Below are 26,172 nucleotides of genomic sequence, written 5' to 3' on the forward strand. Positions count from 1 at the left end.
CTACTTCTGCTTTCAATAACTATGATTGTTATCAACAGTTGCACATCAGAATGGAACAGCTGTGCAAAAGATTTAGTTGAGTACATATAATTATTACATAAACCCAAAGAAATATGATGGACTCCTGGAAGAGAAAGGTTTCTATAACAAGCAAGTTGTTTTAGAAAACACTCCATACAGGTTTGGTTTTTTTTTTTAATGAAAACTTTAAGTACTTATTATTCTAAATATATTAAGCCCATTGTATTAACCCAAACCAGTTACTGTACAGTCAATTCTTACAAATAGTAATAAGCCCATGTGTATCATAGGAGAATTGTGTTGCAAAGTGTTTCCCAAGACTGAAATTTTGGAAACCGATCGCCAGTTTTTAATTCCAAGGTACTCCTAGTGGATTAGAATAGTCAATCAAATAGTACCGAAAGCCTACCTCCTTGTGCCACCCACCCATTTGCCTCCTATAAACTGACTACTTTAATATATTTTGGGGGGAAAGCACTGTCAAGTGGGCTCCAACTCATAGCAACCGTCTATACAACAGAACGGAAGACTCTTGATAGCATGCCCAGAGTATAGGAGACAAAGGTCTCATCATCCTTGCTTTTAAGGAGCATGCTGGCTGAACTTCCTCCTCGACAGATTTTTCCATCCATGGTACGTTCAATACTCTTTGCAATACTGTAACTTATTTATTTTAAAAATTTTAATAAATCATTTTATTAAGGGCTCTTACAGCTCTTACAACAATCCATACATCAATCGCATCAAGCACATTTGTACATGTTGCCATCAACATTTCCAAAACATTTTTTTTCTATTTGAGCCCTTGGTATCAGCTCTTCTTCTTTCCCCTCCCTCACCTTCATGAACCCTAATTTATAAATTATTTTTATTTTCATATTTTGCACTGTCCACTGTCTCCCTTGCAATATCGTAATTTTAGACGTATCACTTCTCCTGAGATCTTATTTATGCTCTACCTTTCAAACTCATGAACTCAAACTCACTGTCATTGGGTAGATTACAACTCACAACGACCCTGTAAGACAAGGAAGAATTTCCCCTGTGGATTTCAGAGACTGTAACCCTTCATAGGAGTAGAAATCCCCATTTTCCTTTCCTTCTGCATATAAGAATAATGAAAACATTAAGGCTTGAGTCAGGCACACGTTAGCCCTCGAAGGGACACCTTCTTTAACACTTCAAAGAGGATTTGTGCAGGTTTGCTCAGTGGACTATATCATTTGATCTTTCACAGCTGCTTCCATGAACACTGATTGTGACTCCAAGTGAGGCAAAATCCTTGACAGTTTCAATCTTTTCTGTTAATCGTGATGTTACCAATTAGTGCAGTTCTAATGATTTCTATTTTTTGTGTACTGAGTTGTAATGCATACTGAAGGCTGAAGTCTTTGATTTCCAATAGCAAATACTTCATTTGGCAAGCAAGGTTCTACCTCCTTCTGCATATTCCAGAACGCCAATGAGTATTCCAGTAAGCCTGACACAGACTGAGTATCTATGATGAGAGGACATAACCTGGATGCACACCTTTCCTGACTTTAAATTATGCAACATTCACTTGTTCTATTTAAACAATTGCCTATTAGTCTATGTACAAGTTCTATGTAAGTACAATTAATGTTGGATTCCCATTCTTCAGAATGTTAATCAGTTATTATGATTCAGAGCCCAATGTCTGAATGTGCAACAGAACACAAGTACACATCTTACTGGTATTCTGTTTTTAGTCAAGATACATCTGATGCAATGTGTCCATTGAGCTATGTTTATCTTCAGATATTTATGAATTTTTAGTTATGTGTTATGGATTATTCAGCATCTCCTAAGTTTGATTCTACTTGTCTTTAATGATATTTATAGTTTTAGGCATTCTAGTTAGGTCTTTGATGCACTTTTATATATGATAAGGCTGCATCTCGTTTCACTTTTCTACAAATTAATACTCAATTTTATGAACACTATTAAAGAGACTATCGCTTCTCCACTTAATGGGTTTCGACTCTTTGTCAAAGATGTAGATAGAAAAAAAAAAAAAAAGATGTAGATAGGTGGATTTACGTCACAGTTCTCAATTCTTTGCCACAGGTCAATGTGTATGTCACTGTACCAGTGTATAGTAGGTTCTACTGTAGATTTTGAGAAGTGGAAGTATAAGGCCTCATATTTTAATTTTGTCCTTTGATTTGGTTCTTTCCAATAAAGGTGATGACTAGCTTTTCCAATTATTTAAAGAATGAAGGAATCTGAGTTGCTATCACAGTTATCTGTAAATACTGCTGGGTGTTGTTGTTGTTGAGTGCCATCAAGTTGGTTCTCACTCACAGTGATCCTATGGACAACAGAGCAAACCACTCTATCCAGCCTGCATCATTGTCACAGCTGTCCTTATATTTGAGTCCATCAATGCAGTCACTGTGTCAAGGGCCTGCCTCTATTTCGCTGGTCCTATACTTTACCAAGCATGATGTTCATCTTGAGGGACTAGTCTCTCTGGATAACATGTCCACAGTATGTGAGATGAAGTTTCACCATCCTTGCTTTTAAAGAGCATTCTGACTATAGCTCTTCCAAGAGCAATTTTTGTTTTTTAGGCAGTCCATGGTACCTTCAGTATTCTTTACCAGCACAATTAACATGCATCGATTCTTCTTTGGTCTTCCTTATTCAGTGTCCAACTTTCACCTGGTTGAAAAAGTCCTGGCTTGGGTCAGGTACACCTTACTCCTCAAAGTGACACTTTCTTCAACACTTCAGAGAGGACTTGTACACAGAATTGCCCAATGTAATATCATTTGATTTCCTGCCTGTTGTCCATGAACTTTCAATACTTTACAGAGGTCTTATGCAGATTTATCTAATGCAATAACCCTTGACTGCTGCTTACTGAGCGATGATTGTGGATACAAGCAAGATGAAATCCTTGACAACTTTACTCTTTTCTCCAGTTGTCATGGTTTTACCTATTGTGAGGATTTGGGTTTTCTTTACATTGAATTGTAATCCATACTAAAAGCTATAGTCCTTGATATGCATCAGCAAGTGCTTCAAGATGTCCTTACTTTCAGCAAACAACTGTGTCATCTGCTATTGTACATGGTTATTAAGCCTTCCTCCAATTCTGATACCTCATTCTTCCTCATAAAATCCAGCTATCATGGTTATTTGCTTAGCATACAGACTGAACAAGATAAGAGGATACAACTCAGACGTACACCTTTCTTGATTTTCAACCATGTACTATTTCCTTGTTATACTCTTACTTTTTGAGCTATGGACAGGTTTTCCATGAGAACAATGAAGTGTTCTGGAATTCCCATTCTTCTCAGGGCAATTTATAGCTTGTTATGATCTGCACAAATACCTTTGCATAATAAAGAAAACACAAGTAAACATCTTTCTGGTATTCTCTGCTATCAGCCAAGATTCATCTGACATCAGCAATGACCATGTCCTCTTATTAAGATAGCGTGAATTTCTGGCAGCTTCTTGTCATTGTACTACTGCAACCATTATTGGATAATCTTCAGCAAAAATCTACTTGTGATATTAATGATACTGTGTTTTAATTTGCCCATTCTGTTGGGTCATTTTTCTTTGGAATGGTTACAGAAATGGATCTCATTCAGAGAGTTGGCTGGACATTTATCTGTCTTCCAAATTTCCTGGGATAGACTAGTGAGTGCTTCCAGTGGTTCATCAGCTTGTTGAAAACATTTCAATTGTTAATTGAAGCCTTGTTATTTGCTAATTCCTGAATACTTCATAAGAACAATAGTTGGGCAATGTTGCCTTGGTGATAAAAACAAAGCTGGCGATCAAGTGACAGAATTTGCAAGACCAGTAACTTCATAATCATAAATACCTTTTTTCGATAACACAAAAGGTGACTGTAGATATGGATTTATCCAGATGGAAAACAGAAATAAAATGGACCACATCTGTGTGTAGGGATGATGCAGGAGCTCAATATCAGCAGTTAAAACCAGGCCTGAAGCTGACTGTTGAACAGACCATCAACTGTTCATGAGTAAGTTGAGGCTGAAGCAGAAGAAAATGAAAACAAGGCCACGAGACCCGAAATACAACTGCGAGGACATATCACTTAAATTTCCCCGTCGTCTCAAGAGCAGATCTGACACACTCAGCACAAATAAGAGACGACCTGATGAGCTGTGGGAGGACATCAAGAACACCACTCACGAGGAAAGCAAAGGGTCACTAAAAAGACATGAAAGAAAGGAAAAAAATCAAAGTGGATGTCAGAAAAGGCTCCGAAACTTGTTTTTGATGTCAGCGTAGCTAATACAAATGGCAAAACTGAGGAAGAGCTGAACAAAAAATTTCAAAGGGCAGCTCATGAAAACAGTAGTTTAATGTGCAAAGACCTTAGAAAAGTAAGAAGAAAGAATATGTTCAGCATATCTTAAACATAAAGGACTTAGGAAAAAAAATCATGCTATGAGTTGCAATATTGAAAAGTCCTATGGGCAAAATATTGACAGAGCAGGAAGCATGGAAAGAAGATGGAAAGAATACTCGGCGGTGCATAAGCAAATGTGGCGAAGAAGGCTGATGGTGCCGGCTATCAAAAGATACCGTGTCTGGGATCTTAAAGGCTTGAAGGTAAACAAGCAGCCATCGAGCTGAGAAGCAACAAAGCTCACATGGAAGAAGCACACCAGCCTGTGCGATCAGGAAGTGTCGAAGGGATCAGGTATCAGGCATTAGCAGAACAAAAAATCCTATCATTGTGAATGAGGCAGGGACTGCGGAGTGGAGACCCAAAGCCCATTTGTAGGCCACTGGACATCCCTTTACAGAAGGGTCTTGGGGAGGAGATGAGCCAGTCAGTGTGCGATGTAGCAATGACGAAACATACAACTTTCCTCTAGTTCCTAAATGCCCCCCTCCATCATGATCCCAATTCTAACTTACAAATCTAGCTAGATCAGAGGATGCACACTGGTATAGACAGGAACTGGAAACACAGGGAATCCAGGGCGGATGATCCCTTCGGGACCAGTGGTGAGAGTGGCGATACTGGGAGGGTAGAGGGAGGGTGGGTTGGAAAGGGAGAACTGATTATAAGGATCTACATGTGACCTCCTCCCTGGGGGACGGACAACAGAAAAGTGGGTGAAGGGAGACGTCGCACAGGGCAAGATATGACAAAATGATAATTTATAAATTATCAAGGGTTCATGAGGGAGAAGGGAGCGGGTAGGGAGGGGGAAAAATGAGGAGCTGATGCCAGGGGCTTAGGCGGAGAGCAAATGTTTTGAAAATGATGAGGGCAACGAATGTACAAATGTGCTTTACACAATTGTATGTATGGATTGTGTTAAATTAAGAGTTGTATGAGCCTCTAATAAAATGATTAAAAAACAAAAACTTGGAATCACTAGACCAAAAAGAACTGGTTGACCTTCGGTTTGTATTGGCATTTTCATAGTGTTATATCTTCCAATTCATGATCATGATATATTTTGATTATTTATTGTACCTATTTACATAGATCTCTTTTGGTCTCTTTCAGTAATGTTTTGTAGTTTTCTTTGTATAAACCTTTTGTGTCTCATTCATTATAGTTATTCCTTAAGTATTTCATTTTACGGGCAGCTACTATAAATGGAAGCCCTGGTGGTGTAGTGGTTATCTGTTGGGCTGTTAACCACAAGGTCAGCAGTTCAAAACCACCAATCACTCTGTGGGAGAAAGACAGGGCTTTCTACTCTGTAACAGAGTTACAGTCTCAAGAGAAAGTAAATGTTTGGAAAATAATGATGGCAACACATCTACAAATATGCTCGATACAACTGATGTATGGATTGTTGTAAGAGCTGTAAGAGCTCCCAATAAAATGATCTTTCAATAATAATAATAAAAACAGTTAAAGTCTCGGAAACTTTTAGCAGGGGTAGTTCTACTGCAGGTCACCCTAAAGGTTGCCGTGAATCACTATCGACTGCACGGCAGTGAGTTCTTTTGTTGTTGTTGGTTTTTAATTGTAAATGGCACCATTTTCTTGATTTACTTCTTAGGGAGAAAATCAGACTGATTTTTGAATGTTGATCTTTAACCCTGCCATTTTGCTGAATTCTTCTTTAATTCCTGTATCTCGCTTATTGTGTTCTTCTGGATTTTTTATCATACCATCTGTAAATAAAGATCATTTTGTTCCTTCTTTACCTATTGGGATGCCTTTTATTTTCCTTTCTTGACTTATTGCTGTGGTTAAGATTTAAAATACAGTTGTGAATTAGAGAAAAGGCTGTTTCTAATTCTTAAGGGGAATGCTTTCAGCTTTATGTCTGTTGAGAATACTGGCTCCTTTGGGTAAGCGTACATGTTCATAATTATGTTCAAGAATTTCCCTTCTATTCCTATTGTGATTTTTTTAATCAGGTGCACATCATTTAAGAAGATCACATGAAAAAAAAAAAAAGAAGATCACATAGTTGTTTTCCTTTATCTTCGATGATATTCTTAAAGGAAACTGGCTTTCTTTTGTGTTTTAAACAAACTACTAAGTGCATGGCAATTAGGAAAACACTGATCATCTACTTGTGGTCACCAGCTTGATTTGTGCTATTAACTCAGAAGTTTACCTATCAGATAACTGTAATTCACTTTTTACACTTAGTGCAAATGTCAATAGGGTGAAAAATACAAATAAACATTTTAGTGTTTGTACAAAATGTTCAGACCTTGTAGATTTCCTAAAAGAATATGTGCACTAGGTTTTTGAGATAATCACTATAATAAGAGTAGCCCGACTTTGCCAAAAAATATTTTCACTCTTTCTAAAAGAAGGTAACATTTTTTACTGGCTTATTGAGTAAGAAATTACACTAATTTTACTACCTTATAGCTGTAAGAAACCAAGAATAATTTATTGTTGCATAGTTTTTAAAAAGACACGTCATTATCACTAAACATTGAAATATTCAGGATCAAGATGAGGGAGATTGAAAAAGCTCATGGAAAAATGAAAATTGAAGATAATGGAATTTTACCATCAACTACTTGAAATTCCCCGACTTTCTTGGCTTTTTAAATTTGAGATCATATTTAGACTACCCTAGACTTGGGGAGTTCTGTAACAAAAGGAACACAATTTACAACATTCTAAAAATTTGCATTACTTTACATATATGCACATAATATACACCACACATGGGTACATATGTGTACCACAACAATAAATCCACTGCCATAGGGTTGATTTTGACTCATAGTGCTCCTATAGGACAGAGGAGAATTGCACCAAAGAGTTTCTGAGGATATAAATCTTTATGGAAGCAAACAGCCTCATCTTTCTCCCACAGAGTAACTGGTAAGTTTGAACTGCAGAGCTTGTAATTAGCAACCCCAACACCTAACCCAAAGTGCTACCATTTTGTTTATTCTATCTTCTACCAAATATGTACTTGCCCTTTTGAGTCTGAAGCAAACTTTCAGTCTTTACCTCGAGGTAAATGAGATGCTCCTATATGAAGAGGTGGGCCAGGGGCATTGCTACGGATGATAGACATCTGCACATTTGTGGTCATGATATGATGCAGGTTACTTGGATGTCCCTGCAACAAAGGGGTAGAAAGTTATTTTCATGTGGCTGGCCACCACTTATTTATCCATTGCCTCTAGGAGGTTAGTTGCCTCCAAGTATGGGTCAGATAGTTTCTATCAGTCCTTTCCAAAGGAAAGTTCCAAGAGCACTTAGCTTTTGCTAATCACTGCACTGAACGATGGCCCATGCAAACACTTATATGGGTCATTAACTGTGAGAATTCATCAACAGCTTAGGCCCCTCAGCAGAATTAGTAACAGATGACATACCTATGTTCAAATTTAGATACTCTTCTCTCCAATTATAGTTTTTCACTCTTACTTTTTCTGTTCTAGATAAAGTTTGTTTCTTCCCATCCCCACTACTTCCTTTTAATACAACATACAAGTCTTTGATGTTATATACGAATTCTATATAAATTTTAATCAGTAATTCACAGGTTCCTTTTCTATCAGGTTCTTTGGCTGACCACTTAAATGTCCCTTCCTCACAATCTCTCCAAACCAATTCCAGTGTTTCTCAGCTTGGAGTTTAGAGTATTTCTGGAATACTCGAGTATGACAATGGGGAGGAAAAAAACTACAATGCATCTTTTTGGAACACTCATTTTTCTTGAAAACATCAACACAAAGTGTTCTGTTGTTTGTACTTTCCATTGCTAAGTAATTAAAAATAGTTAAACCTCAAATCAAAGAAATACTATCCAATGACATTGTAGAGGACTGTGTGATCCTATCAAGTTGTGTACCTAGACCAAGAGGTAACTACTTCCTCAAAGATATAGATTGTCTTATCTGCATGTGTATCTTATAATGAGAACAGTGCCTAGCTTCATAAATATTGCTTAAATGACAAAGATCATTATGCATATTAGTTTCTAATTATATCTCCTTCTTTCTCACACATACTATCTCACCTTAACAGGTATCAATGACCATTTGTAAGTTTCTATTTAGTACAGTGACTATTGTATTGCGAGCATTCAATAGTGATCGACAGTTTGGCATCTCAGTTAGAATATCAGCAAAGGAAGGAAAAAAACCTGTTGTCCACTGATGGTTGCCACAGGAATGGCGGAAGCTTGAGGGATGCCACTCTCCATAGTAACAGTAACCTGCCCTGGAACCTTGGGGGGGAGTGACATGGTAGAAGGCGGAGCAGGAGCAATAGGTCGGCTAGGCATGGTGGGCTTCGGGGGTGGCTGCAAACAAAATTCCACATGAAACATTATCAATAGCCTTTTACCAATTATGTATTTCATTCTATAATTAAAAGTGCACAAGTTACATCTGGAGAGAATCAATAAATATGCCAGAATCCTTATATATTTTATCTTTTAGCATTACATTTATCTTTTAGTATTTCTATTTCAGTACTAGCACTTCTATTTTACCAATGAAGGAATGCACAGAGTAAGGCTACATGACTGGCTCAAAGCCACACAGACAGTGTGCTGGTAAAGCTAAGAAATAAATCCCATTTCTGTGTGACTCATAGTCTGTGCTCACTCTTCTATGCAAAGCTTCCTACCAAATTTAGTAAATAAAACTCCTAGTCACTATAATGCTCAAAGGATAATTAAGCAAGGTAATGTAATAAGATACCCTCATCCACCAAGCTGGTAACACAGTCTTGGTGTGTAGCAGTGCCACTCCAAGGCACAAAGTCTAAACCAGCACGCTTAAAATTTAAAATCAAGTTCAGAACAGCTCAAGGAAAGATCCTGTGATGCCAACTGCCTAGTGGTACAAGACTAGGCACTTTAAACCAGCAGAGCTCTGGGTTATAGGGAAGAGCTAAATGGACAGATTAAAAAGCAATATCAAAGTACAATCCTAGTCTATAAGACAAAGAATCCATACTAGCCATAAACATTAACCAGTCTTCAGCTGTGGTTCGGTGAAATGTTTAGCTCTTCTATTACCTTCATAAGCCCCTCTGAAAACGAGAGTGGCACTGCTGGCGTCAGATGGGCTGGTGGGGTCGTCACCGAGACAGGTGTGCCCGATGCAACAGCATGGTGTGTGGACAACATCTGGACCTGTGGGTAGGGCCTGACCACAACAGGTTCTTGCTTCTCTTCACGGGACTGAAGGGAGCTGCTGGAGCCCAGGTGCTCCCTGGCAGTGACTTCAGCATCTCGACCAGACTCATCATTGACTAGGAAAGATATCAAGTGTTAAAAAGTCCTAGCCCACTGAAGTTAATTAGAGTAACAACACACATAAAAGTGGCACTTGCAGTTAAATTTCAGGGTTTACAAACTGATCATTTCATTGTGAAGTTTTCTTAACAAGGAGAGCTGAAGATTGCCACCTTTTGAAATCAGCGCTCATTGACAATGGTGGAAGACAGGACATTATCTGTGTATTATGTATTGGCTTTTCCACATTTAGAACAAAGGACCTGGCAACTATGTAAAATAAATTCAAAAAGCTTAAAATGCAATACAGCATATTAGATAATTGCATTGAAAATATTTATGAAAAATTGTAGAAACCTAACATTAAAAATACATTTCAATGAGTTCCCTCAGTATCCGGACATGTGCATTTCCATAACAAAATGTCTCATCTGAACGTATACTAAAAGGACACACGGCTCTATCGGTCACTATTAAAATGCCAACACTCTTACTGTCAGGGCCACAGAGTTGGCTCCCACTCAAACTGTCGTCCCTCATAGGCACCGAGGAGTCAGTATTTTCATAAAATCTCAGATATTTTTCACCTATTTGTAAATTAGAGTAGACTTTTATTTAACATTTGTTGAATTGTTTAACAAATGCACAGTGCAAAAATGTTAATTTGCCGTTGAATTTTTCCAAACTGAATATATCTTTGTAACTGGAACCCCCACCTTAAGAAACAAAACATTGTAGCTCCCATATAAACCCCAATCCAGTTAACCCTCCCAAGGACAGCCACTATACCAACATTATAGCGTTATCTATTTTTGAACTTGATATAAATAAACTCAAAACAAATGTTCCCTGTTAAGTTTCACTTCTTTCACTTAACTCAGCATAATTATCAGAAGTAGAGTTTTCATTCTCAAAGTTTTATAGTATACCATGGTGGCAATAAACCACAAATTAGCCATCTAGTTTACTGTTAATGGGCATGTGATGAGTTTTCAGTGTTTCACTTTGTTAGCATATTGTGATAGGATTGAAATGCATTACCAAAAATATGTGCTGTGTATCCTAACACCTCTATACCTGTGGTAACAATCTCACTTGAGAGAGAATGGTGTTGTTTAGCTAATGAAACAAGATTAATATAGGAGCCCTGGTGGCACAGTGGTTATGCGTTGGGCTGTGATTCACAAGGTCAGCAGTTCAAAACTACAAGGCGATCGATCTGTGGGATAAAGATAGAACTTTTTGGTATATGTGCTGCCGAAGCGAGCACAAAGATAGGGCTTTTTACTCCCACAAAGAGATACAATCCAAGAAAACCCACAGGGCAGTTTCTACCAAGTCCTACAGAGAGTTTGCACTGACTTGTTGGAAAGCTAGTCAAGTCTTTTTTGAGATAAAACAAGCAAGGCAGAAGCAGAGATGGGGAGAGATGCCAAGGCACATGAAGATGGCTCATGAGCAACAGAGAAGAGAAAGATCTTACTTACTCCAGAACTGACACAGAAAGCTTTCCCCTAGAACCAGCCCCTGGAATTTGAACTTCAAGCCCCCTAAACTGAGAAAATAAATTACTGTATGTTAAATTCATCCATGCATGGTACTTCTGTTATAGATTATCTAAAACAGAATGTACCATTTTTGTTGGATAGGTACCTAGGAGTGGAATTGAATCATATAGAACATATACAGCATCATTTTAAAGTCGAAGTAGAGTTCCATTATACAGATGTACTACAGATTTTTTAAACCACTATATCATAGATGGGTTTGTGGGCATTTCCAAATTTTGGGTATTAACAACTCTGGACTGAATATCATATACTGTACATTTTATCCCCTGTCCAATAATCTCTCTATAGAAAAAATTCCTATATACTGATGTCCCCCCCAGGTCATTCACCATTTTAAAAATTTTGATTGGCAAATCACCTTGTTAATGTATAATTTTATATACATAAATGGTCAGTTGAGAGTTCAGTAGTTTTTTCACAAACATTCTTATCACTAACTAGGAAAACATTACTCAGCCAAATGGTAGATAAATCCTTAACTTTGTAAGAAGTTGTCAAAGTCCTTTCCCAGTATTTGTGTCATTTTACATTCTCAGCATCTGCTCCCCATCCTCATAAATATTTAATACACCACCATTCGAGACTGTAACTCTTTCTGAGAGTAAAAAACCCCGTCTCCTTTGGAGCAGCTGGTGGTTTCAAACTGCACACCTTATGGTTAGCTCGTAATTACTTTGCCACCAGGGCTTCTTTCAATATCACTGATTATCATGAAAACACTCATTAAAGCCATAATGAATCAAACTCACAGGGCAGTTGTAAGCTCTCCTATAGGGTCACTATGAGCAGGCATCAACTCAATGGTAGTGAGTCGAGTGATATTGACCACCTGCTGCTACTTAAGTCTGTTACACTTGGTGGCTTATATATAGCGATGAGGCTAGAAGCTATGGCACAGGTATTTACAATACCAGCAGGTGGTAACACAACTTGAAGAATGGTGATCAATGTCAGTGAATTGTATAGGTAGCTACATATTGGATATGAATTGATATCTATTCTGCCGTTTATAGAATGTGAGAATTCCGGTGAAACATCACTGTTCTTCAAGTACTATACATATACACAAATGCACTTCTATGGGTACATGGATAATCTGCCGAAGTATGGATCAACTGTGAGACTTGAAGAACTAGGTAGTAGCCAGCGACCACTACCAACTGCTCTCAAAAGGCACACAATAGAAGGCAGTACACCAGGGATCGGCAAACTTTTCAGTCAATCTTGTCCTGCACAACTTAAAAATTATTCAAAAGCCATAAATATATTTTTACATGAAAATGCAATCACCATTATCTGAATAATATCCTTTCAATGAAACTGATAATTTTCATGGTTTCAATTTTACTTCAAATTTTTTGATTTTGCCTCAAAGCCACGTACATACCAAAAGAGCTGCATGTGGCTCATGAGCCACAGCTTGCTAACTCCTGTCCTCGATAGAGAAGGAGAAAAGTAAGGAACAAAACTCAAAACCGTAAGGGAGACCAGGCTTACTGGTTACATAAACATCAGTGGAACCCCACGACTATGGCCTTCAATCAATTACCCTTCAGGTCTGTGGCTGTATAAGGGGAACAAAAACACGAGTGAAGTATATTCACCACAGAATAGTCAACTGTTTGAGAACCGAAAGGCAGCACTTATCCAGAGATGAAGTTCAGAAGGGTTGGTAAAGGAAGAGGAATTGAAACAGGAAATACTGTACAGGGAAAAGTGGGATGCAGGGCATTATATTGAGGAGGTTGCAATGAATGAGATGAAAGAAAATGCATATGAATTGTGGAATGTAAAAATCATATGCCTTATAAACTGTCACCCAATTCACAATCAAGATTAAAAAGAAAGTACATGAACTGGGTAACAGTGATGGGAGAGATACTGTGTAGTGCAGTCTCAAATTAAAAAGAAAAAGCCCAGCAGAGTCAGGCGGTTTTAGCAGAGATTTCAAACTAAGAAAGATCAGGAAGAAAGGTGTCCAGAGATCTCTTTCTGAAAATTAACCAGTGAAAAAACTACAGGTCATCGTACAACTTGATATACCGCGGGAATATGAGACCTTGGGTTGGAAGGCACTCGAAACACAGTGAACGCAAGCATGGAGGTCAGCATACTACTGACCATGAAAAGGTGCAGGTCCTAGCAACATTTTATTCCATTGTGCACGCGGCTGCCATGGAGGTTAGAGGGGACGACTCAATAGCATCAAGTAACAAGGAGCTTCAAAAAGTTTACGGAAAAATTCCATCTTTGAATCTGATTTCTGCAGTTCTTTTTACAGCCCCCATGGAAATCTTCTTTTGTGAGAGCATAAAGGTCGATATCCTAGGCACTGTGAGCTGAAACAGACTAGTATTGGCCATTTTGAGTCAGAAAGTCTTATGATTAACTATGCGGGGAATAACACAATCAAAAGGAATGGTGTGGTCAAAATGAACATTGTAAAATCAATCATGAAGTACCTGGAATAGGATTACATCTATTCACCAATCAAAACATCTATAACCATAAAGCTAGCGATGAAGAAATTGAAAAACTCTAGCGATGACTTCAGTCAGAAACTGATCAAAGATACTACAGAGATGCATTGACAATTACTGAGGATAGAGATGAAATGTTGGAAACAATGGGGAAACAGTAGTTGGGAAATATGCATTTGGTGACAAATGAAACTGGGGACCACATAAGAATTTTGTAAAACCAACAACTGGTTCATAGCACATACCTTTGCAACACAAAAAATGACAATGGACTTCTCCAGATGGGATGCACAGAAATCAAATGAACTACATCTATGTTAAGAGATGGTGTAGAAGCGCAACATCAGCAGCTAAAGTCAGGCCAGGGGCTGACTGAACAATTGATTAATTGCTCATATGTAAGTCCAAGTTCATGCTGACCAAATTAAAACAAGTCCAAGACAGCCAAAATACAACCTTGGATCTGTCCTATCTGAATTTAACGCACTGGCCACTAATGACAGAAGACTTGATGAGCTGTGGGAGGACATCAAGACCATCATTCATGACGAGAGTAAAAGGTCATTAAAAAGACAGGAAAGAAAGAAAAGATCAAAGTAGATGTCAGAAGAGACTTTGACACTCTTAATCACAGAGTAGCTAAAGTAATGTGAGAAAGGATGAAGTCAAAGGTATGAATAGGAAATTTCAAAGGACAGCTTGAGAAGACAAAGTCAGATTATTATAATGAAATGTGCAAAGACCTAGAATTAGGGAACCAAAAGGAAGAACAAACTCAACATGTCTTAAACTCCAAGAAGTAAAAGAAAAAATTTTAATCAAGCCTCAAGTTTCAATATTGAAAGATTCTATGGGCAAAATATTGAATGATCTAGGAAGCATCACAAGAAGATGGAAAGAATACGAGGGTATCTATACCAAAAACAGCTAGTCAATACACCACCATTTTAGAAGGCAGCATCTGAGCAAGAACGAATGGTACTGAAGGAAGTTCAAGCTGCAGTGAAAGCATTACCCAAAAACAAAGCTCCATGAATTGATGGAATACTAAATGAAATGCTTCAACACGCTGATGAAGTACTGAAGCACTCATTCATCTATGCCAGGAAATTTGTAGGACAACTACTTGGCCAACTGACTGCAAGAGATCCACATTTGTACCCATCCCAAAGAAAGATGACTCAACAGAATGCTCAAATTATAGAGCAGTATCATCAGTATCACACAGAAATAAAATTTTGCTGAAGGTCATCCAACAATGGTTACAGAAGTATGTTGACTGGAAGCTGCCAGAAGTTCAGCTGAATTCAGAAGAGGACAAGGAGCCAGGGCTATCAGATGGATCTTGGCTGAACACAGAGAATAATACCAGATAGATGTTTACTTGTTTTTTATTGACTAATAGGCATTCGATTGTGGGGATACTAACAAACTATGGAACAAACCTTGAGAACAACGGGAATTCTAGAATATTTCCTTGTGCTTATGCAGAACTTTGGATTAGGAGATAGTTGTGTGAACGGAACAAGGCAAGACTGCGTGGCTTAAAATCAGCAAAGGTGTACAACAGGGTTATACTCTCACTATTCTCATTCAATCTGCATGCTGAGCAAATCATCAGAAAAGCTTGATCATATGAAGAAGAAAGTGGCATCAGGATTGGAGGAAGGCACATTAACAATCTGTAGTATGCAGATGACACAACCTTGCTTTTTAAAAATGAGCAGGTCTTGAAGCACTTGCTGATGAAGATAAAAAATTACAGCCTTTAGTATGGGTTACAACTCAATGTAAAGAAAATCATAATCTTCACAACTGAACCAATAAGTAATATCATGATAAATGGAAAAAGATTGATGGAATGTGTCTTGCTCGGATTCAGTCAATGCTCATGGAATTCATAGTCAAGAGCTAAAAAGACGAGTTGCATTAGGTAAATCTGCAGCACAAGATCTCTTTACAGTATTGAAAAGCAAGAATCTTACTTTAAGGACTGAGGTGCGCTTGACCCAAGGCATGGTTATTTTCAATTGCCTCATATGCATGTGAAAGTTGGACAGTGACTCAAGATCAAAGAAGAATTGACATATTTGAATTGGGCTGTTGAAGAATATTGAAGGTACCATGGACTGCCAAAAAGACAAACCGATCTGTCTTGGAAGAGGTATGGCTAGAGTGTACCTTAGAGGCAAGATGGGAAGACTTCATCTCGTGTACTTTGGACATATTGTCAGGACATCATGTTGGGCAAAGTAGAGGGGCACTGAAAAGAGCAAAGCCTTTTTAGGAGATGAAGTGACACAATCGCTGCACCAATGGGATCAAACCTGGGAACAATTGTGAGGATGGTGCAGGATCCGTCGGTGTTTTTGTCTGTTGTGCATTGTGTCGCTGTAAGTAGGAACTGAACTGACTCCAGTGGCACTGAATAACAACAACAGCTGTACTTACTTGAGTCTCCTGAGAATGCCCAAACTGTTTTTTGACATGGTGTAAATTAAAGAGAGTAAAATCCACTGGGGAAGGATTAGAGAGAGGGAGAGACCACCTTCAGCAATGATTATACCCAGCTGGAGAGTATGTCTAGACACAACTTCCCATTTTTATTACTTTTTAATAAGGGTTTCTATGATTTTGTAATAATATTTCGATACTTATTCTTATATGAAACATGCATGTATGAGCATATTGTTGTGGTAGAGTATGGTGTTTCTGTTAGGAGAGATAGAGTTGGTTTTGACTCCTAGTGACACATAGTGAAAAAACATTGTCTTAGTGGGGTTCTAGAACAGGAACCCCCCCCCCAAAAAAACCCCACAGACAAATAGCCAAATAATTGCTAGAAGAAAACTTCTCCAAGACCATAAAAGAGGAGAAAATAATTGTTCATGATGCTGAAAGACCCCATACAGGATAGACCTCAAATGAAAATCACCACGACAAATCACAGTCGGCTTTCCAACATCAAGGACAAGAAAAAAATCCCAAGACTACACGAGGGAAAAAAGGAATATTACCTCCGTGGATAGGAAGGCTTAACATTGTGAAAACGTCAATACTACTCAAAGCAATCTACATGCATAATGCACTTCTGATCCAGATTCCAGCATCACTCTAAAGAAACGGAAAGACAAACGACCAACTTCATATGGAAAGAGACCCAAGATAACAACCTTAAAACCTACTACACAGTAATGGTAATAAAAACAGCCTGGTATTGATAACACGGACCTGTACCTCACTCTAGAAACAAAAGCAAACTGAAGATTGATGAAACAACTAAATGCAAGCACTAAATATAAACCAAAAAAATCATCAATGGGAAAACAGAGTGTGTTAGTCTGGGTACTTTAGAGAAACAAATCCACAGAAACTTGTTTAAGAGAGAGTTTTATATAAAGGTTAAATGCGCATCAAGAAAACATCCCAACCCAGTGCTGCCCAAGCCCACAAGTCCAACATGAACCCATTAACCCAAATGTCCAACACCATGTCACAAAACAGATGTAATGATGTCAACTGTAGGAGGAAAGCCAAATTAGTGAACGCGTAAGCATCTTAGCGCTGGCAGGGGTCTCCACATGGGTACTCCAGCACCCGGGGCTGCATCGGGGTAGGTCTATGTGGCTTCTCCTCAGGGATGTCTTGCAGGAAGTGAGCCTTGCCAGCTAAAGAAGGGAATTGGCTAAGGCAGCTGCACCCTCGTCTGACCATCAGAAAGCAAGAGACCCAAGAACTAAAAGGCGAGGCTCAATGAGCCATTTATCTCTCCGCCCTTCAATCAACCCCACTTGTGTTTATCGGCCAGGTTGGCACAATAAACTACCTCACAAGGAGAAACTTAAGGGCCCTAATACTTGGTATAAGCACACTATCAAACATAGTGAAACACACACACACACACACACACACACACACACACAGTCAAAGACAAAACAGAGGACTAAGACCTCCCAAAAATAAGACACTTATGTGCATCAAAAGAGTAAAAACAGAACCCAAAGACTGGGGAAAATTTATTGGCAATACTACAATGAACAAGAGACTATATTTCTAAAATCTGTAGAAAACTGCAGTACCTCAACAATAAAAAGTCAAATAATCCAATTTAATAATAGGCAGAGAAGATGAACAGTTTACCAGAGAAGATATCCATGTGCAAAAAATATATGAAAAAATGTTCAGAATCACTAAACATTTGAGAGATGAAAATCAAAAATAACACTGTGACACTGTCTTCACTGACAGAGATAAAACAAAATTCACAGTCATAACAATTCCACAGGACAGAGCAGAACTACTCCACGGTTTCTGAGACTATATCTAGGGTCAAGGTGAAAACAAACAAAATCACAAATGCTGGAGAGGGTACAGAGATTGGAACCTTCATGCAGTGCTAGTGGGACTGTGAAACTGTAGAGCCACTGTGGAACGCAGTATGGTACTTCCTCAAACAACTCAGAGTGGGATTACATTATGATCCAGAAATTACTATATGTACACCCATGTTTATCAGAGCCCATTCACAATAGCAAAAGGATGGAAACAATCTGAGTGCTCATCAGTGGAAAAACTGATTAACAGAATAAAATACTACACATGCTTAAAGAATAGCGATGAAACTGTGAAAAGCACCTCATGACTTGGATGGACTTAGAGGACATCATGCTGAGTGAAGTTAGTCTACCACGAAAGGAAAAATGGTATATGAGACCACTGTTTTAAAAGAAAAAAAAAAAAGATACAGGTTTTTCATACCCAAAGAAACAGTCTTTGATGGTTACAAGAGGGGTGGGGAGCAATGGGGAAGCAGAAGGCTCGAGGGTAGACAAGCATTGGCTAAGCTCAAGGGAAAGACAGTATTCTACAAGACGGAGAAGAGACTTTAGAATCGGGTGAGGCAGGGACCAAGGACTCTATTGGGAGGCTTGAAAGTTGTTTAAATTGTTGAATAATTTAAATGATGACCTGATATACAAACCCTAAACTAATTCACAAAAAATATATTTAGGGGAGGGAGGGGAAAAATGAGGACCTAATGTCGGGGGTTTAAGTGGAGAGAAAATGTTTTGAGAAATGATGTACAAATGAATGTACAAATGCGCTTTACACAATTGATATGTGTATGGATTGGGATAACAGTTGTATGAGCCCCTAATAAAATGTTTAAAAAAAAAATTTTTTTTAAAGAATGCAGAGAGATTTCTAACTACTTAAGAAAACTTTTGTTTCTTAAAAAGCAAGTTAAGAACTAAGTTTCTATATACATGTATACTTTTCAGAAATAAAAATCACAGATAATTTTGATCTAATTTAATTATTTTCTTTTCACTTAGCCAACAAAGTTTTGAAGCAATTATTTCTAATTCACTCTAATTTATCAAGAATATATTATAATACCTTGCAAAGAATAGGTGTCTACAAATATCTTTGGCTATGTGCCTTTAAATTATTCTGCTGTGAATATATCCCAAAGAATAATACTGTAAAAAACATTTATGAGTTTATATATATTTATGATTTATAAATGACCTTTATATCACTCTACAAAAATGTACTGACTTCTACTTCATTCCCTACATTGTACTAAGTGCAGTACATTGAAAGGAACATGAGAAAACATGGTCCCGAACCTCTAGCAACCTTCAGTCTATAGGAAGGCATCAGAAAGGGTTTCCCAGAGAAAGTGATGTGAGTTAAAACCTCAAAATCAATAAATAGCCAGATAAGTAAGTGTGGAGGAGGAGGAGGAGGGACTGAGGCAAAGTAACAGAATATAGCAAATCTTGAGATCAAGAAAAATTGAGAACTTTTCATCATTCAGCAAATATGCATATACACAATTGAGAAGAGGTATAAAGTAGCTTCAGCGTAATGGAAGCAAAAATAAATTTGCAACAAAAGTTAAACTTTTAAAAAGAAAGGAAATGGGTGGGAGAGCAGCAAAGAAGCAGGAAATGAGGCAGAGCCCATAGCTCAGGGGTAAGAGAAAGAAAGAACAAGTAAAGATGATGCTCGAGTGCAGAGTGGAGACCCAAAGCCCATCTGTAGGTAACGGACACCCCCTTACAAAAGGGCCGCGGGGAGGAGATGAGTCAGTCAGCATGCAATGTCACAATAATGACACATACAACTTTCCTCTAGTTCCTAAATGCTTCCCCTCCCCCCGCACTATCATGATCCCAATTCTACCTTACAAATCCAGCTAGACCAGAGTATGTACACTGGTACAGATAGGAACCGGAAACACAGGGAATCCAGGACAAATGATCCCTTCAAGACCAGTGGTAAGAGTGGTGATACCAGAGGGTGGAAGGAAGGTGGGGTAGAGAGGGGGCACCGATTATAAGGATCTATATATAACCTCTCTCTGGGGGACAGACAACAGAAAAGTGGGTGAAGGGAGACATTGGATATTGTAAGATATGACAAAATAATAATTTATAAATGATCAAGGGTTCATGAGAGAAGAGGGAGCGGGAGGGAGGGGGAAAATGAGGAGCTGACACCAAGGTGTCAAGTAGAGAGCAAATATATTGAAAATGATGAGGGCAACGAATGTACAAATGTGCTTGACACAACTGATGAATGTATGGAGTGTGATAAGAGTTGTACGAGCCCCCAATATACTGATTAAAAAAAAAAAAGATGATGCTGGAGTTCCTGGTTTGAGCAATGAGCAAATGCTAGTACTATTTATCATGATAATGAATACCTGGATCCAGAGACGAAGCTAAAAAGTATACTTTATTACACTTTGTGAGGCTATCTTTTGAATTGCTATGGTGACATTATTTAAGGAAGAATTTAAAGGGACAGAAACCTTAGTATTCTTCATTCTTTTGAACTGGATACCTACTGGTTGTTAGGGGTTGTTCCATGTACTTAGCTATATTGAGTAACATCACTTAGTGCGACAATCAAAAGTACCTACACATTGCCAATATTCCCTAGAAGGCAAAACTGTTCTTAAAAAACACAGATATAATGGCATTCAAAGGGTATGGGGAAGCGTCAAAAGTTCAGGGGGGTAAATTTCATTTTTTAATCCTAAAAATTCATAGAGTAATTCCATCTTTTAACTATATTTTCCCACAATTTTTAAGCCCCTTCATATGTGTACACGTATCACATAATGTCTGTGATCCAAACTCTCACTGCCATCAAGTCAGTTCTTACTCACAGCGGCCCTATAGGACAGTGTAGAACTGCTCTTGTGGGTTTCCAAGACTTTGAACCTTTACTGGGATAGAAATGTTATTCTTTCTCCCGAAGAGCAACTGGTGAGTTTGAACCACTGACCTTGCGGCAAGCAGTTCAATGTGTAGCCCACTATACCACCAGGGCTCCGTCCATAATATATCCTGGGAAATAGGGTGTTATGTGAATTGGACATAGTGTGAACATATACAAGTTCCATTCCTCAGTCTGTCTCTAAGTCAAAATTTTATGCCAAGTCAGGAAGTTAGGTATAATTGACAGTCAAATGTAGTATTTATAGTGTACTTTTAATGCAAAAAAGAGAAAGAAGCACGTCTAAATAAAACATAATATTCTTTAATATAATACTCACTCACTGCAATAAAATCGATTCTGACGCACAATGATCCTATAGGACAAATTAGAACTGGTCCTTTGGGTTTCTAAGATTTTATGGGGATAGAAAGTTTAATGTTTCTCCCATCGAGCAACTGGTGTGTTTGAATCACTGACCTTGTGGTTAGCAGTTCAAGTGTAGCCCATTTCACAAGGGCATGTTTTGATATATATTACAAAGTAATGTTTGTTATTATGAACCATTGTATGTACTTCAAAAATTTTTAATAGGATTTACAGAGTTTGGGATATTATTGTATTTTAGAATTGTAATCCATTTTTCCTTAAATTAAAATTATAGTATTACTAAAACCCCAGAACAAATTTATTGTATCCTTGTTTATTGTAGTGAAAATATATACCTTGCCAATACAATTTCCACACTTGCAAATTAATTACACTGATTATGTTATCTTATGTGGTACCATTATTCTCTCATCCGGAATGTTCTACTACTAACTCTATGTCCTGCAAACAAGTCAGTTCCCAAGTCAGATCTGACATAAGTGAGCCAGTCAGGGTGTGATGTAGCAACGATGAGAAATACAACTTTCCTCTAGTTCCTAAATGTTTCCTCCCCGCTCCCACTATCATGACACGAATTCTACCTTGCAAGTCTGGTTAGACCAGAGGATGCACACTGGTACAGATAGGAACTGGAAAGACAGGGAATCCAGGGCAGATGAGCCCTACAGGGCCATTGGTGTGAGTGGCGATAATGGGAGGGTAGAGGGAGAGTGGGTAGGAAGGAGGGAACCGATTACAAGGAACTATATGTGACCTCCTCCCTGGAGAACGGACAACTGAAAAGTGGGTGAAGGGAGACATCGGACAGGGAAAGATATGACAAAATAACAATTTATAAATTATCAAGGGCTCATGAGGGAGGGGGAAAATGAGGACCTAATGCCGAGGGCTTAAGTGGAGAGGAAATGTTTTGAGAATGACGAGGGCAATGAATGTACAAATGCGCTTTACCCAATTGATGTATGTATGGATTGTGATAAGAGGTGTATGAGCCCCTAATAAAATGATTTAAAAAAAAAAAGGAAGAAAAAAAAAAAACCCACCAAAAAAAAGAACAAATTTATTGTATCTTTGTTTATTGTAGTGAAAATATACACCTTGCCAATACAATTTCCACACTTGTAAATTAATTACACTGATTATGTTACTTATGTGGTACCATTATTCTTTCATCCGGAATGTTCTACTACTAACTCCATGTCCTGCAAACAAGTCAGTTCCCAAGTCAGTTCTGACATAAGTGAAATACCTTTTAAAAGTTGTCATTCCTGCAGCCTTTTGTACGTATTTTTATATATACCATTAAACATCTACAAGTGAACATGAGAAAAACATCAGATTTTTCATTGTATCATTGTAATATATATTACTATAATAAGATGTACCAAATAGAAACAAACAAAACACCCAGATCATTTCAATGTTATTTGTCCTAATTCCAATGTGCTGTAAATCAAGAGCAACTTACACGTAGGATTGTTGCTGGGTCATATGCCAATTTTGAACAGTGGCTGCAGCACTTTACATTCCACCAGAAATGAACAAGGGTTCCAGTATCTTCAGCTTTGCCAGCAGTGTTGTTTTCAGTTTTTCTAATCCCTGCCATTCTAATCGTGGTGAAGTGCTACTATACTGTGGTTCTGATTTGTAGCTCCCTGATGGCTCATCATGTTGAACATCAGTTTGTGTGCTTATTGGGCATGTGAATGTCTTCTTTGGAGAACTAAGTCCTTTGCCTATTTTTGGATTGGGTTACTTTTTTGTTAAGTTCACCCAAATTTGCTAATTTTTTAATTGGAAAACTAGCAACACTCAACATAGCGAACAATTTAGAATGTGACATATCTTACCTGTAGCAGATTGGTTTATCAATCCTGAAGAACCACTGTTTGAAATCTGTGAAGGAGCTTGGCTCAACCCAGTGGAAGGGGTTCCTAAACGAGGAAACTGTTGAGAACTCATTTCCACCTGCAATAGATATAGTCACATGGTTATTGTTGGCTTCTGAGGTTAAAATCAATAATGAAAAACTAAAGCCTCGCGGAGGGAGGGTGGGGTGGAAAGGGGGAACCGATTACAAGGCTCTACATATAACCTCCGCCCCGTGGGACCGTCAACAGAAAAGTGGGTGAAGGAGGATGGCGGACTGTGTAAGATATGACAAAATAATAATTTATAAATGATCAAGGGTTCATGAGGGAGTGGGGAGTACGGAGGGAGGAGGAAAATGAGGAGCTAATGCCAGGGGCTTAAGTGGAGTGCAAATGTTTTGAGAATGATGAGGGCAATGAATGTACAAATGTGCTTTACACAATTGATGTATGTATGGATTGTGATAAGACTTGTATGAGCCCCTAATAAAATGATTTTAAAAAGAAAAGAAAAAGAAAAACTAACGCCTCTCAAAAGCAAAGCTCACCACTAACAAGTTGATTGTCATTCATCATAATCGCATAGAACAGGGTAGAACTCCCCTTTTGGGTTTCTGGAACTTTAAATCTTTATGGGAGGAGAATGTCTCATTTTCCTCCCACAGAGTGGCTGGTGGGCTTGAACCATAAGACCTTGTGGTTAGCAGCTCAGCAAACAGCTTATTATACCACCAGAACATCTAAAGCAGTGGTTCCCAACCTTCCTAATGCCACAACCCTCATGTTGTGGTGACCCTTAACCATAAAATTAATTTCATTGCTACTTCATAACTGTAATTTTGCTACTGTTATGAATTATAATGTAAACATCTGATATGCAGGATGTATTTTCATTGTTACAAATTGAACATAATTAAACATAATTAAAGTATAGTGATTAATCACAGAACAATATGTAATTATATATTGTGAAATATTTATGTGTTTTCCGATGGTCTTAGGTGATAAAGTCGTTTGACCCCCAAAGGAGTCTCGACCCACAGGTTTAGAACTGCTGATCTAAAGCATCTCTAGTACCCACAATATCTTCCCTTAAATTATGATGCTCTAGAGATAAATCATTCTCTAAAAAAGTACTTATCATCAATATACAGTACAGAAAAATTAAGTTCTTTAAGTTTTTAATGTAACAGGTTCAATTAATGAAACTGCTTATATAGTGCTGTGACATACTATGACCCTCCATAGATCCTTGTGAATTGCTATGTTGAAAAATCAATATCGAATCCTGTACTCCACTCACTTGGCAGGTACTAACCCAATATGAATGTATTTATCTGGGTCATGTTTTATGGAGAATGAGACGTCTCTGTGAAATATTTAAACTTCACACTAAAGTGAGCAGAAGTACAGTCAATATGTCACATTAAATTTCAGAGAGGTATGGCTTTTCCTAAGAGATGATCAGGAAACATATCAAGACCTAATTCAAAAGGAATTCTCTTGTGCTCTATTTGCAAAAGCCTCATTGACAGATTTTTCCCCCCTTTCACATTCCTCCACTAAGCCAGAGGGTCCAGAGACGATCAGTCTCTTTTTTAAAGTCTTCCCCCTGCTTTGCAAACTGATGATTTTCCCCCATTGGCCCACTAACCCCATGCCACCTGAAAGTCCATCGCTGAGATTAAACAGGTTTCCAGGGACTTCGAGGCTGTCTTGCTAGGAAGCTTGCTACAAGCTTTAGGACGGCTTGCCTACCCCTTTACCTGCAGCTGCCACCCATACCTCCCGCTTTAATCTCTTTAGGTGTGGGTAGTAATGAAAGGCCGGCCCAAGGGGCATGTCGTGGGCCCGTTGATGTCCAGCCCTTAGGTCTCTCTCATCCACTCAATGAGCAGCCGCTCAGATCCTAGTTTCCTTCACCTGAGCCTGTCTCTATCTTACCCGCTCACCCACAGGCCCCACGCCAAACACTTGATTCCAAGGCCCGCCCCAATCCAGTGGCTGGCGCGCTCCGATCCCGTCCCACCTCCCACCGACCGCCAGCCAATCAGGATCGAGCCTTGCTCGGGACCCTCCTCCCTCCCCAACCCTCTGGATCCACAGCCAATAGCGAGGAAGACAAGAGCTCCTAGTGACTGGGCGGGGAGTGGGCAGGCCCCGCCTCGCCGGGGCCTGAAAGCGGCGGGCGCAGGGCCCGGATGTGGAGAGTCACTTTAAACAGCTCCAGGAGCCAAACTCCCGGGCCGCCTGCTGGCTGGTGCAACTCTTCCACTTCTCCGCCCAGGCCCGAGCCTGCCACGCCCCCACTGGTCAGCACAGCCCTCTCGGGAGCCCATCTCTTCCTTCTACTGGGACGCGGGGGCTCTGTCGCCGGCCCAGCTGCAGTGCCCAGCTGGTGAAAGAGCCCGAATTCAAGCTGCAAGCAGAGAGGCAAGGCTGCTCTTTCCTGGAAAAAGAGGCTGCAGCCCGGACCGGCTGCCCCGCCCCGCCCCCTCGTCTCCTCCCCTCGCCTCCCGGGCGCCCGTCCCGCCATTACCTGGGTGTCTGCGCCGAATGGCCGCCACGCCGCCTCGAGCACCCTCCCGTGCGCTCTCCGCCTCTGGGGCCGACGTGGGCTAGCGCTGGACCCGCTGCCACAGGCGCCGCCGCCGCCAGAGAGCTAGCACTCTGTCCCCCACCCCCAGTCCAGCTTCGCTGCTTCCGCCGCCGTAACGAGCACCGCGCCTATTGGCTCCAGAAAGCCCCTCCCTCTCCCGACACCGGGAAATCAGTCGCCTCTCAGGGAGCCGGCGCCAGGGCCCGCCTTCTGCGGCCACAGGGCCTCGGGGAAATGTAGTCCGCGCTGCACGGAGAGGGCGTGCCGGGAGGGCGGTGGGCGCCGCGGGGC

At 39.4% G+C, this 26,172-nt stretch overlaps 1 protein-coding gene across 2 annotated transcripts in view; it reads right to left on the minus strand.

Moving 5' to 3' along the window:
* Positions 1-25,916, minus strand: part of SAP130 (Sin3A associated protein 130) — an 82,198-nt gene extending 56,282 nt beyond the window's left edge. For both annotated transcript variants that reach the window (XM_013004982.3, XM_004703867.4), the window contains exons 1-5: positions 25,822-25,916; positions 23,262-23,379; positions 9,519-9,754; positions 8,637-8,795; positions 7,493-7,604 (exon numbers count right to left, since the gene is read on the minus strand). In XM_013004982.3, the coding sequence (XP_012860436.1) occupies positions 7,493-7,604; positions 8,637-8,795; positions 9,519-9,754; positions 23,262-23,373 (619 nt within the window). In that variant the 5' untranslated portion in view covers positions 23,374-23,379; positions 25,822-25,916. The remainder of the gene's footprint in view (positions 1-7,492; positions 7,605-8,636; positions 8,796-9,518; positions 9,755-23,261; positions 23,380-25,821) is intronic.
* Between the last annotated feature and the right edge of the window lie 256 nt (positions 25,917-26,172).

This window comes from Echinops telfairi, unplaced genomic scaffold, assembly GCF_000313985.2.
Source record: "Echinops telfairi isolate 266 unplaced genomic scaffold, ASM31398v2 ScPeMD7_4;HRSCAF=17, whole genome shotgun sequence".
In the NCBI taxonomy this organism is placed as follows: Eukaryota; Metazoa; Chordata; class Mammalia; order Afrosoricida; family Tenrecidae; genus Echinops; species Echinops telfairi.